Genomic DNA, 14786 nt, shown 5'->3' with positions numbered 1-14786 from the left:
GTCTGAACTGAACATTTGAATACTACTAGATCTGAGTTGAGTACTGAACTGAGGCTAGAATGCTAACGATACTGAGATTATTGAGATTTCTTAAGTTCTGTAACTATCTGAGAGTACTAAGTTCTATAACTCACTGAGTTCTGAGAATCGTGGCTTGCCTAAGATTATCGTGAAAACTGACATGAGCTTTAGACTGCAGCTAATTTGTCGGGTATAAATACCGCCAGGACTCTATAACATAAAAGTAAAACATAACCATTCTTGAATAATCCAGACTATGGACATTCATTCACCATCACAATCACTAAAACATCTCTTCAAACATTTAGAAATCATAAACATGTGATAGTATAGGGAGACATGTTACTGGCTCATACTCCATTCAATAAGGTCTTGCATCAAACACTTAGCATGTATTAAAGAACACATAATTGGGGAATTTCATGCTAACATGTTACAATTCATTCACTAAGGCTTTTCAACAAACACTTGGCATGCATAAGCTTGCACAAAATTGGAGATTTCTAGTCAACATGTTATAATGCCTCTAATTCCTTCACATAAGCATTTTATCAAACATATGGGGAGCATGCTTTTCTTATTCAATAATTTCTACACTTATTTGACATAAACACATCACTTAACAAGCAACTTGAAGAGGGTTTATCATGAACATCACATGAATATCACATACTAAGGTTAAAGCTTGAAACCATGTAAACAAAATATGAATCAAAACTCAATAATAGGATGAACTTCAATTTCAATTCATATGAATCATGAAAAATCATAAACATAAGAATCTTTGAATTTAAAAAAGGATCCTTGAGTTTCTTGGGTGAAAGGGACCCAAGAATCAACATCTGCATACCTTAGGAAACTCTTTCTTGAAAGCTCTTGGAGAGATTCTTGATTTTCTTGACTTTTCTTGAAGAAGGGTTTTGATCTTGTAGGAAACCCTAGCTTTGATGTTGAAGATAAAGAATGAAGCCCTCAGCTTCGTTCAAGATATATATATATATATAAGTGCAGAAAGGGTGGAAAAAGACCAAAAAGCCTTATTTTTTAAAAACGACTTAAAAATACTGAATGAAATTTGCGACGGTCGGAGTGATGGTCCGTTGCTATTCTGACAGCCCGTCGGATCTTTCGTCGCACGTTGGTTAGAAAAAGGCCAATACTTCCTCAGTTGCGATGGTCTTAGCGACGTTCTGTCTCTAGCTTGACAATCCGTCGTCTTGGCCGTCGCACTTGGGCCAGAAGAGAGAGTCACTGTCTTGGTTGCAACAGTTTGGGCGACGGCCCGTCGTAATCTCGACGGTTCGTCAACCTGTCTGTCGCACCTAGGCGGTTCCGATAAGTCTTAGTAAAACGACTATAACTTCCTCATCCGATGTCGAATTTTGACGAAATTGGTATCGACGGAAAGCTTATTCAATTATCTACATGACAAAAAGTCGATATTAGGAAAATTCTACATGGTTTAAAATATTTCTCACTTGGGAAGTCACTTCTCAATCTTTTAGGGCTGAATTTACGCTTCACTTGACACGCTCTAAGGCTCAGACTACGAGAGAATTTTGCGGGGTCTTGCAATTAATGTTGAAGTTTTATAGCTTCTTGGTGTTGTAAATGTTCACTTGGTTAAATAAAATCGTTTATTTACCAAAAAAGTGAAAGTTTCACATATTTCTTAGTTATCATCGTTTAAAAAATAAAATTTAAATTTAAATAATTAAGTGATGACCAGTTAACATTAACCTAGGAGAATACTCACGGACTAATGTTGTAGTCTTGCACCCTTATACTAAACCGATTTGATAACTTGTGAATCATTAGTTAAATTTGTAATTAACGAGACCGCTAATTAATTAATTTTATTATTTATTAATCCCTCCATTCTATTTTACTTGTCACAAATTTTCTAATTTGATTTCTCATTTTACTTGTCATTTTTCACAAATCAAGAAGAGACAATTTTTTTTCATGTTTTACCCTTTGCATTAATTACTTTTTCTTCAAATTAAAATATAAACATTATTTAATAGGAATATCATGGTAAACTAGCCATATTATTAATTATTTTTCTTAATCAATATGTCATGTTAAATAGTGATAAGTAAAATGAAACGGAGGGAGTATGTTTAAATAAATTTTAAAACTACATATTTAAATATTTTTTAAGTATATAGTTTTAAAATATATCAATAAAGATAGTCAAAGCTCAAAACATTTTAGAAATGACAGATATCAATACATCATAAAAATCATATAATTTATAATTGTTGACCTCAGTCAATTACACTAAACACTTACATATTCTATGTTATAAAAATCTTACGGTTACATTCCCCAAAAATGTTATTCTTATTTTTGCTAAAAGCATTAAACCTTATATATAATGAAAATCCTACATAAGTGAAACTTTATTTAACTAGTTATATATAAATAATTTTAAGGGAGACAGTAAATAAAAACTACAATAAAAAAGTGATTATATATAATGAAATATTATATAAAATTACAAACAAATTACGTATTTAAAGGCATAGATAATTATTTATAAGTTGTATCATATCTGTTTTTTCAATCAAACATATGAATAATGTTTTTTTACCCTTGTTTTAAAATTTCATTAGAATAACTTTACAAAAATATTTTCTTTATGTTTATGATTATAATTTATCATTTAATAATTATATTATATATTCAATTATCGAGACACTTCATAGGACTTGTAAGTGTAAACTTATCAAAGTACATGTGTAAGTATTTCAGTTTAAAATTTAGAAAGTATATTCATATTATGAAGTGTTTAATATTAATCATTTATAAATTGAGAATTTGAAATTAAATATAATGAATGACCATAATTATTATGTTTTATTTATTATCATTTTTTAATGTGGAAATTAATTTTTAAGTTTAGTGAATAACAAAAATTTTAATTTTTTCTTAAAAAGGAATTAGTTTGTTTTCAAAGAGAAAGATTATTGCAGTCTTTTTACAATTATGGTATAATTTGGGCCATATTTATTACTCTCCCCATCCCATTTTATATGTCGTCATTTTCGTTTTGATCCGTCCCAAAAAAATGTCACCTTTTATTATTTGATAACTATTTAATCATTATTTGATAACTATTTAATCGCATCATTTTCATTTTATCTTTAATGGGTCTCACTTATTAAGAAAAAAATTAAAATAACTTTTATAGAGGTGATTTATTTGTATAACTAACACTTGCATTAGTTATATATAGGATAAAAATATATACCAAATAAAATACTACTAATACACATTAAATTAATATATGCATTAACATTCGAATATACTCTGCCAAACGCCCCTTAAAGCTGCGCTAACACCTCGAAAATTGTCCTTTGTTCAAACTCAAACAAAGCCTTGTTCAGCTTTTCCGCCTCACTCAAAAAAAGCCTTGTTCAGCTTTACCGCCCTCCCTCCATCTTTATAGAGAAAAGATTGAGCAAACTTCAATCCTGAGACCTTTTATCTGAAAGATTGAATCTTTACAAAGCTAAATCATGAAGATTTTTGTATTTGTGGTGGTTTGTTTTCTCACATTTTCTATTTCTGCTGTACTTTCACTGAATTCAGATGGTCTTTCTCTGTTAGCTTTGAAATATGCAATTTCTTTTGACCCATCTGAGTTTGTTTCTTCTTGGTCGGAGTTAGACTCATCACCATGCCATTGGAATGGAATCACATGCGATGATCACAGCCAGAAGGTCACCTCCATTTCTCTCTCCGGAAAGAATCTCACGGGCTACATCCCGTCTGAGATCGGAGCACTTTCTTCTCTATCAATTCTCTCTCTTTCCTACAATAACTTTTCAAAATCAATCCCAATTCATCTCTTCAATGCTACTTCCCTTCACTCCCTTGACCTCTCTAACAATGCTTTCACCGGATTCATACCTCAACAAATCACATCCCTTATAAACCTTAACCACCTTGATCTTTCTGCTAATTTTCTCAACGGCTCACTTCCCGAGGAGCTAACTCATCTTACTCGTCTCACTGGAACCTTAAATCTCTCATACAACAGTTTTTCCGGCGATCTTCCGGCGAGTTATGGTGAGTTTCCTGTAACATTGAGTTTGGACCTCCGGCATAATAATCTGACCGGTAAGATACCTTCAGTAGGGTCACTTTTGAATCAAGGGCCTACTGCATTTTCCGGCAACCCTTTTCTCTGTGGGTTTCCATTGGAGAATCCGTGTGCAGAACCAGAACCTCAAAAACCTAGTGTTTTACCGAACCTCAAAAACCCTAAGGATCCTAATGACGGTTTTGTAGGAAAAGGGAAATCGGGAAATGGGTCGGTGGTGGTTTCTTTGATCTCCGGCATATCAGTGGTGATTGGGGTGGTGTTTGTTTCAGTGTGGGCGTTGAGGAAAAAATGGAAGTTTGATGAGGGGAACATGGGAAAAGAAAAGTTGGAGAAGCCGCCAGAGGTGGCTGGAGGGGATGAGGAGGGGCAAAAGGGTAAATATATAGTGTTAGATGAAAGTTTTGGGATGGAACTAGAAGATTTGTTAAGGGCATCAGCTTATGTAGTGGGGAAGAGTAGGAGTGGGATAGTTTACAAGGTGGTGGCTGGCAGCGGCAGGGTATCGGCAGCAGGTGGTGCTGCGACTACGGTGGTTGCTGTTCGACGTTTATGTGAAGGGGATGCCACGTGGAGGTTCAAGGAGTTTGAGACGGAGGTGGAAGCCATTGGGAAAGTACAACATCCAAATTTGGTGAGGCTTAGGGCATATTACTATGCAAGTGATGAGAAATTGCTGGTTACTGATTTCATTCACAATGGCAGCTTGCACAATGCTTTACATGGTAATGCCACTTCATTCTTTCTTGGAAATGGTGAATTGTTTAGTTTATGTTCAGTTGTTTATACTATGAGGTTAAGTAATAGTTTGATCAGATCATAATGTGGCAAAATTGATAATTCGACTAGTTCACTTTTGGGAATCATCTACTTGTCTTTCCGTAGTTGAAGTAAGGAGAATTGTCTAAAGAAAATTCGAATAGTTTCTTTCCATAAAACAGGGAATGTATTATTCTAAATTACTATAACATGATATATTAGAGTTGCTTTTTTTTTTTTTAAGAAAAAAACGGTGAATTATAAATTGAGGAGGATATTATTAGAGTTTCTGCGTAGTACTTCCAAAGAAATAAATAGAAAAAGCAGCGAAAGCCTGCAGGGTAATTTAAGTGGAGCTGTGACTGATAGGAACTTAACCAAAATACCATAGGGAAAGGTAGGACCATTTAACACAGAATAGGTTGATGGAGGATATTACGACGAGTGGGCTACCAAAATGGTTCCTTTATTTATTTAAAACATCAAATATTTCATGTATTTAAAATGATACCAAAATAGACTAAACTTATTTTTTTGTGAGTTTTATCCTTTTCTTTTAACAAAAATATGGCAATGGTGTGAATTTTTTTAAAAAAGTATAAAACACAAAAATTGTGAGTTATCTTTTTTGATTTTACAAAGCTCACATAATATGTGGGTTATATATTTTTGTTCTTATAAAACTCATATAAAATGTGAGTTATATATTTTTATTCTATAAAGTTCACATAAGATGTGAGTTATCTATTTTTATTTTGTAATTTTTTATTTTTATAAAACTCACGTAAGTAATATTTGTACTCCCGAGGGGGCATAAATCACTCAATTTCACTCTAACAAATTAGAGCGTGATAATTGCGACTTAGTAAATACTCAGTCCTAGAGTTAAACACATATAATAAATACAAATTTAACTACTCCACCACTTCTTAACCTAGATCGAAAATAGATTTTCCTCATCTTGTGGAATTGACACATGTAATTTAAATTGGAAAGAAAATATACTCTAAACTAGAAAAACAAAGTTTCTAAAAGGCTAACATCCTATATCCATTGTCCAACCGGACATCATTTTATATAATAGGACTGTTTTTCTGTGTATCACCATCTTGAGGGAACTCACATGCAAGTATAGATTAAAGCTTGTAGAATTTTGTTTTTACGATTTTTTCTGCAATATTTGGTTAATAGAAGGTTGTGTAAGCTTCACAAATTGTGCTTCTAATTGGACAAGGAGCAAGGGACACAATGTAGTAGTCACCATGAACACTAAAGTACGAAACAGTTAACTCAACATTAGTTAGACATGTTGAATGGACAACAATTCAAACAAACGATTAGGTAAACATTAGTTAGACACAGTTTGCGCAACATTAGTTAGACATTTTGAACCAACAACCCAAACAAATGATTTGAACAAACAATTTTTTTTTTAAAAATAAAAAATTACATCAACTTGAACTGTAACAATTTTTCAACTTTTTAGCACCGAACTACAACCACGTAGGACCAATGATTGGGAATCGAATAAAATTTTTGGTGGGGGAGGGGGGGGGGGGCAAATGTGGGGAATTAAAGTGGGGGATTTGTCGGGTTTTGCTATTTTTTAAAGGTGAATGGTGAATTGGGGGAGGGGACTGCAAAAGGGAAGGGATGATTTTTATATTAAATAGATAACTCACATATTATGTGAGTTTAATAAAAATAAAAATAGATAACTCACATTTTATATGAGCTTCTTTATAGAATAAAAATATATAATTCACATATTATACTAGCTTTGTAAAATTAAAAAGAATAACTCACATTTTTTGTGAGCTTTATACTTTTTCTAAAAGTTGACGCTGTTGCCAAACTTTCGTTAAAAGAAAAGGGTAAACAACTCACAAAAAAGTAAGTTTAGCATATTTTGGTATCATTTTAAATACATGACATACTTTGGTGTTTTAAATAAATGGAGGGCCCATTTTGGTCGCCCACTCTATGATGACAAACCAATGGCAGAAATATCTAATGCAGATCCTTTTTCTACAAATGATTTATTGTTAAGATAAGGATATTGGATGAAATGTGAAGTGCACATTAAAGTCATGGTTCCTCTCTTGGAGAAAGCTCAAAAGCAATATAATCAATAATAGATTACTTGTCTCTAGGGGAGACAATTTCAACCTATATTTGTGAAAAAAGTCCATTTAATTCATATTTAGTGAATTGGATCACTCATATTTCAAATGGGTAAATATGAACTTTAACTTATTTTAAAAGCTCATACAAATATGGACAAAATAGGTAAAATATGGGTACCCATTTAAACATAGAGATCACCCACCTATGCTTAAAGTTTCAGTTTTTTTTTCTTTTCTAGTTTCTTTTCTTCTTCTTTTTTTCTTTCTTTCTTTTTTTTTTTAATTTACTTTTTTTCTTTTTCATTTTTTTTACTCATTCCTTATAATTTCTTTTTTTCTTTCTCATTTTTTCATCTATTTGTTTATTTTTATTTTTTTTTCTTTGTATTCTTTTTTTTTTCTGCTTTTCCCTTTCTCTTTCTTATTTCATCATTCGTATTCGTTTGAGACCTACATGGGTTAATAAATATAAGCTTCTAATTATCTCATTTAGCCTATATAATTCATAACATCTCTTATCAATTAAATATAATTCATAGTCTCACTTTTTTATTATTATTTTTTTCTATTTTTTATTTCTCTTTTTTTTGTTTTTCTTTCTTTTTTTCTTTCTTTTTTCCTTTAATTTACTTTTTTTTATTTTTCATTTTTTCCACTTATTTTTTTCTCGTTTCTTACAATTTTTTTCTTTCTTCTTTTTCATTATTTTTTTCTTTTTCAATTTTATTTCTTTGCATTTTTTTTTTTGTATTTTCGTTTCCCCCTTTTGCATTCTTGGTTCGTCATTTTTCTTATTTTTTTATATTCTTTTCCTCATCTTTTTTTTTTGTCATTGCATTTTATATTTTTTTACTTTAAATTTATTTGTATCATACTATATATTTCAAATAAATTTATTATTTGTACTTGAATAGTTTAGTTGTCAATATGTGCAATTTATCATTTGTATTTATATACAAATAAGTATATGAATTAAAATCAACATGAGTTGTAGTGCAGTGGATGGGGTTGTTCCACCCTTAACCAGAGGTTGAGGGTACGACCCTGGTTATGGAGAAAACTATGTTGGGAGCGCTGCCACCTTAATGGGCCCTGCAATGCCCGATCCGAATTAATCAGAGCTCCAATGCAGGCACTGGACACCGGATGAAAAGTAAAAAAAAAGTATATAAATTAATTGTATTTTCTTGAGACTAAAATATATAAGGTTGAGGATCCACAACCCTCGAATTATAAATGTTGGACGAATATAAATCAATATGCGCTTATGATATTTTCGTTATCATAAAAAAAAGAAGGAATTCAAAAATAGAAAAAAAACAAAAAAGTAGAAAGAGAGGTAGAAATTAGAGATAGAAGAGAGAAAAAAATGTAAAGAAAGAATTGAAGAAAAAAAATACAAAAAAATCAAAAAGAAAAAATAATGAAAAAGGGGAAAAGGAAAAAGAAAAAGATGATTGTGAAAACAAATATACTGAGTGGTTAATGAAAAAGGGGAAAAGGAAAAAGAAAAAAGATGATTGTGAAAACAAATATACTGAGTGGTTACGATTTTTAGTCATCATTCATAATTTTTACTTGACTTAACCATGTTCTTCGAAAATAAAAAAAATATAAAACATAAAATACAACCAAAACAAAAAAAAATGAGAAAGAAGTAAAAACAAAAAAATAAAAAATAGAAAAATAGGAGACTAAAAAGGAAAAGGAAAAAAAAAAGAGAAACAAAGGGTAGAGGGTAGAGATAGAAGAGAGACAAAAATGACAAAAAAATAAAAAAATAAAAAAAATAAAATACTAGAGGCTACATATAGAAGAGAGCTAAAAAAAAAAAACTAAAAAGAAAAAACTAAAAAAAAAGAAATGGAAAAAAAGTCAAGTTGATATGATATAGAAGTTTTAAGTTTTTTACTTAGGAGTTAAAGTGGGTTGAAACCATTTTTACACAATCCATATTTGACTAAATTCATATTTACTCATATTTATATGGGTGGATTGCAATCCAAACCATTTTTGCTCGATCCACATTTAACTTGTTCAAATCCAATCCAATCCGCCCGTTTGCCACCCCTACTTGTCTCCAACAAAATTAAAATTCCTAGGTGACTGCTGTCTGCAAATGTAATAACTGGGTCCATGGTACGTCAGGGGTTTTATTGATGGACCAGACAACGTTCACGGTGGTATTGTATTTATTATTTACGAAAAGATAATTAATTTCTACTCTATTGAAGTAATTGTTTACAACCTAATTCAAATCTCTAAGTTAGTAAGAACAATGAAACGTAAGATGTTCTTGAAGGTGCTCATGATTATTTGTTGAATTTCAAGCATCAACTATCTTGGGGAACTGTTAATGATCCCAATTTTTATGCTTTACCTGGGTTGTTTCAAGGCATTAACTGCTTACCGACCTTATCTTTCTTTTGATCAAGAATAGGCGGGGTAATAGCCTAATAGGAGACCAAATGTGTATTATTATTATCATGAAAAAAAACTGGTTTGGGGTAGTGGGGCACCGGGGGGGGGGGGGGGGATAATAAATGCATGTTTCATTTTAATCACTCTTTTTTCCCCTTTTGATATATTGACTTTGTCATTTGGAATTTGTCACTGATATTATTTCGACTAGTCTCATTTTCTTGGTTCATTTGTTTTTATCTGATCAGTTGGCATTCGTGTTTTCTGCTTCCTAGAAAACATCTATGCAAGTGTTAAGTTATGGAGACATTTTTGTTCACATTTGAACTTCTGTTGGTTTATTGTAATTCACTCGTTTCTAGTCCCATCATGGCGTTTTCCCCTTGTTTTTATGCTTCCTGAGGAGCTCATTTAATGTGGCCTAAGATATTGAGAGAGGCTTTAAAGTTGAAGTAAACATTCTGAAGTTACACTATTGAAAGATACACTAGATTTATCAATTGGATGTTAATCTATTTGTTCGATTCACGTTCATTAGGATTTAAATTGTTCTAAGCATGAATCCTTGCTTGTACTTCCACATAAAACATGAATCCAATGTCTGAATTTGTGCAGGACAAACTATCTTAAAGACGACTAATCATATAATGTTGTAATTTCTCCTTGTAGCATCTATTATTGTCAAATTCACTTTAGGGTGTTGGACCTTATCAGTTGAAGCCAAGAAAAAAAGTTCCACCACATAGGTTATTTTCTTTCTTCAAAAATTTTAATTAAGCAGAGAATTTAACGATGTTAAGCTTTTTGCTAGGCAAATATAAAATAAAAAAGACAATAGGTAAGACACAATATTCATCAGATTTCGAGACTTGTTAAGTCATTTCCTGTTTCCTTTAGTCTGTTTTGTCTTGTTATTTAGAGGTCTTGTTTTTCCTCATAATGTAAGAGGGCAATCTACTTTCCTCATAATAATTTGTAGTGTGGTTTTAAAAGCCCCGAATAGGCAGATACTGAACTTCTGCTAGCTTTGTATTTTGCTTTATTGTTTTTCTGAACCTTGCACTTCCAAAAACATGGGCCCTTGCAATGTTCATTTGAACTCCAGTTTCTTTTTCTCAACTTCAATCTGATAAAACTTTGAGTACAAGTCTTTTTCACATAAACCTTCCTCTTTTGGTCTTACTTCAATAATTTATAACTTTGTGAACCAATCGACCCACAAGTGGAAATGAAGATTGCACCTATTTTGGGGTGGTTTCTGGAGAATCTGATTGCTCTAGTTCATATTTGTATTTTTGTCTAGAAAATAACAACTTCTGACCTATTTCTTTTTTTCCTTCACTTGGACTACTAGGGCCCTTCCATTGTTTCAAGCACATATTTTTGTACCAGTTTCAGTATGTGAAGTGAAACTTGGCCTATTCATTGTTATTGATCATTGTCTTGAAAGCTGGTGACATAATTTAAAGTATAAATAACATAAATACCAACCTTTTAAAAGTAATTACACCCTCTCCCATTTTTTTAATTACTTTACTCTCTGTCCCTATTAATATACATAACATAGCCGACATATACATGGCATTCTGCGTATATGTGGGGTTTTTGTAATATGTTTAGGGAGTTGGGATTTTTTGTAATATTGAAAACATAAGTTGTGTATTTGTGTAATTTTTAGTATGATGGACCCTACCATATTCAGCCCATAATACTTGTGGTAAAGTAAAAGAAAAATGTGACATGAATCACTTTATATTTGTCACTGCGGTTCCACAAGTCATATGTACGTCGAAAATATTTTTAGATTTCAAAACCTTGTACAGTCATTATTGTGGTGATTTATACCCTTTGTGATTCTGTAAAAAAACTCACACTTTCCGACAAATCCTAAAGTAGAAAAAACACAGCTTAATTTCTCTGGAGAACTTGGTGATTAACTGGCAATTTCAAGTTTTTCAATGTTTTGATGCTCGCTATTTGCAAGCAAGCTCAGTTTTTTCTCACATTTTATGATGAAACGTTATCCTTGTCAATCAATCTTTAATTTTTTTTTTTTTTAACAATTTCAGGAAGACTTGGTAATTCCTTGCCACCTCTGTCATGGTCAACTAGACTGAAGATTGCTCAAGGCACAGCTCGAGGTCTAATGCACATTCATGAGTGTAATCCCAGGAAGTATGTTCACGGGAACATAAAATCATCAAAAATCCTTCTTGATGATGAGTTGCAAGCTTATATATCCGGTTTTGGGTTGACTCGCCTTGTTTCAGGCTCCTCAAAGCCCATTAATAGTACCACCAAAAAGCTGAGTACAAGTCAAATCATGCTGGGTCCTAAAAACTCAACTTTGTCTTGTATTATGTACATGGCACCTGAGACGAGGGTCCCTGGCTCCAAGTTCACCCAGAAAAGCGACATCTACTCATTTGGTATCATGCTTTTGGAGATTCTGACTGGCCGGTTGCCAGACGAAGGAATCGAGGATGATGGGAAGGGGCTTGAGCGTCTTGTTAGAAAGGTTTTTAGACAAGAACGACCCTTGTGTGAGATCATAGACCCTACTCTCTTGAACGAGGTTCATGCTAAAAAGCAAGTCGTTGCAGCATTTCATATCGCTCTCAACTGCACAGAACTGGATCCGGAGCTTCGGCCAAGAATGAGAACAGTTTCTGATAACCTTGATCGCATCAAACTGCAGTAAAAGAAACTCAACCTAGTAAAGTGCTTTCCTGACTTCCTAATGTAGAAGCTGTTTGGTGTTTTTAAATCAGAATTTTCAGTTTCTATTGTACCAAATTCTAGATTAGGTGTTTCTAGTGATCGTTGCTACTCTAGCTTCAATGTTCTATTTGTTGAATCAATTGAAAATCGTTTGTGCTAGCCACCTAGGAAGACTATTGTGTTAGTAGATAGTATGTCAAAGCTTCAAATATGGTCCTAACCTATTGGAAATTACAGCTTTGCTCTCCTCTAAACTATTGGACTCGAGTCCGGAACGTAAATGACAGCTAAAAACTAAAAAGTGATTGGATTAAAGAGTAAAGCTAGTGCACTGTATCACCTGATTAGACAACCAACTGGATTAAAGTGCAAAGTCAGTGGGTTGTATCACCTGATTAGACAACCAATTGTTAAGGGACGCCAACATTCATGGTTCCTATAGTGCACTAATTAGTGTAGTTCTTAAACAAAGAGCAACATGATACGAGTCAAAATGATCATCATAGCTTTTGATGACATCATTCAAGGCCAACGCATGAAGACTCAAGCCTTGGTCACCTCGAGGACCCGTTTTGAACACACCGTAGAGCAATTCCATGTATGGAAGGTTGCTTAGGGGCTTGCTTTGATGCCTACCAACGGATTCCAAGTGGTGAAGAACGATTGTGAAGGTCAAAGATGACACACATGGCCCGCCCCGCCAAGACATATGGGCCCTTACGTGTTGGGCTTGTTTCTATTTTATTCCACTTGGTTTCTGGGCCCATTGTAATAGTTTAGCCTAAGACCATAAATAGATAGCCTAGGTCATTTTTTCTTCCTTAGCTTATCTTTGATATTGAATGAACATTGCTCTTGAAAAAGAGTGTTGATGAAACTAGGGTTGAATGTTTGCTTAGAAATATGTGTTTTTGAGGGTATTGATTCCCTCTTGGGTCCATGTACGAAATTGGTGTTCGATTCTACGAGTTTTAGGGGTCTTTGAGCTTGATACGCTCGTTGGTTCTTACTTCTTTGTAGTTTCTTATGTCAATTTATCCATCTTTACTTTCTTGCATTATTTTCAAATTTTGCTTCCTTAGGTAAATTTCTATCTCTCGTAGTTTGATCCGTATCATTTGGTATCAGAGCCGAGCTTGATTTCGTTCCTACGAAGTCAATCTTGGGTTTGTTATCTTGAAAATCACAAAAAAAGAAAAAAAAAAAGCGAAGAAGTTACTGTTCACATTTTGGTCTTCCTTTAATTTTTGAGTTTTAGATTTTTTGTGTCTTTTTGTGTTAGATCCTTGTTCCCAAACACTAATAGAGCGTAGATCTTGAATTCGAGCTTATTCCGGATTGTTTTGAGTCATCCACCATTGTTGAGCTTGCGTTGAAGAAACTTGAAGGTGGGATCTCAAATTTGAAAGGTTGCATTTGATATTTTGAACTTGAAAATATGTTGGATGTGATTAGGAGTGCAACGTAAGCTTGGGGAATAAAAAATTATCCAATTCCTAGTTCATTTGCTTAGGGTTCAAGTTTGAATGTTCTTGGTGTTCTTCATCATTTTCATATATTGTTGAAGAAAAACATTCAAAAGTGATTGTTTGATCCAAAAAGAAGGTGAGAGAAGGTGTGGAACTTGTTTGTCTCAAAGAATATTCCAAAGAATATCCTAAGTCTTCCAAAGAACGAAAAAGTCCTAAAGTATCAAAAGAGAATATTCCCAAAGAAGAAGACAAGGAAAAGTACAAAGAGGGGACCACAGGAAAATTCAAACTATTTTGAGTTTGAAGAACAATTAAAGGGTCCAATTCTTTGCATTTTCTTCATCCAAAACCGATTGCCACAAGATTGATTGAAATTCAAATTGGAAACAAGAAAATTCCCAAACATTTACCAACCATTTAGAAGCTTCCACGTCATCAACTATCCAAAATTACCTTAGGCTCAAATTTGGATTCTCAAGTTTCTTTTCTTTGATTCTTTGGTTTCTTTTCTTGGTTCTATTGCTAATTAACAACTAGTAATCACCTACTTAGTTGTGAATTAGTTTTTAATCCGTTTATTTCGTTGTCATCTTTCTTTGTGTGCTTTTTTCGTTTTAGATTTGTTGTAGCTTTTTGGTTCAAATTCGTACGAGATTTCTTTGAATCATTCAAACGAAAATCCATTCCGAACAAGAGTAGATATCATCCCTCAACTTCTCATGGAATATAAGCCAACATTCAACACTTGTGAATCCAAGTGTGAGGCAAGCAAGGTGTGTAGAGTTGTGAGGATTTTTTTTTTGAACTAACGTGTTTGCTTTTTTGTAGGTGTCTTTTTCTTAGGAACCATGGACAACAATGCTAATTATACTATCTTGGCCACTCTTGAAGCTCTCTACCAAAACCTTGAAAGGCTACACACGAATATGGTATAGATCAAAAGGGATATGTTGTCGATCCAAGGGGATATGCCTACTATGCGGGGAAGGTTGGATCGCCTGAAAGGTCAAAGGAACTCCAATCACTCCACTCCTCAAAATTACCATGTTTCCTCAAGTGGACATGCTCAAAACACTTCCACTACCATTACCCCCGAAGCCTTCCACCAAATGTCTAACCTACCAAGGCTTCCACAAAATCTCACCACCCAAACTA

The 14786-nt window shown here is 33.1% G+C and overlaps 1 protein-coding gene across 1 annotated transcript; it reads left to right on the top strand.

Annotated features, from left to right (window-relative positions):
• Positions 1 to 3190: 3190 nt before the first annotated feature.
• Positions 3191 to 12330, top strand: LOC107863729 (receptor protein kinase-like protein ZAR1). The gene is made up of 2 exons (XM_016709835.2): positions 3191 to 4857; positions 11508 to 12330. Exons 1-2 carry the CDS (start codon positions 3546 to 3548, stop codon positions 12137 to 12139), a joined length of 1944 nt encoding a protein of 647 aa, XP_016565321.1. The 5' UTR covers positions 3191 to 3545; the 3' UTR covers positions 12140 to 12330.
• Positions 12331 to 14786: the final 2456 nt, after the last annotated feature.

This window comes from Capsicum annuum, chromosome 3, assembly GCF_002878395.1.
Source record: "Capsicum annuum cultivar UCD-10X-F1 chromosome 3, UCD10Xv1.1, whole genome shotgun sequence".
Classification (NCBI taxonomy): Eukaryota; Viridiplantae; Streptophyta; class Magnoliopsida; order Solanales; family Solanaceae; genus Capsicum; species Capsicum annuum.
The sequence above is the reverse complement of the archived record's forward strand: the minus strand, read 5'-3'. Positions and strand labels throughout refer to the sequence as shown.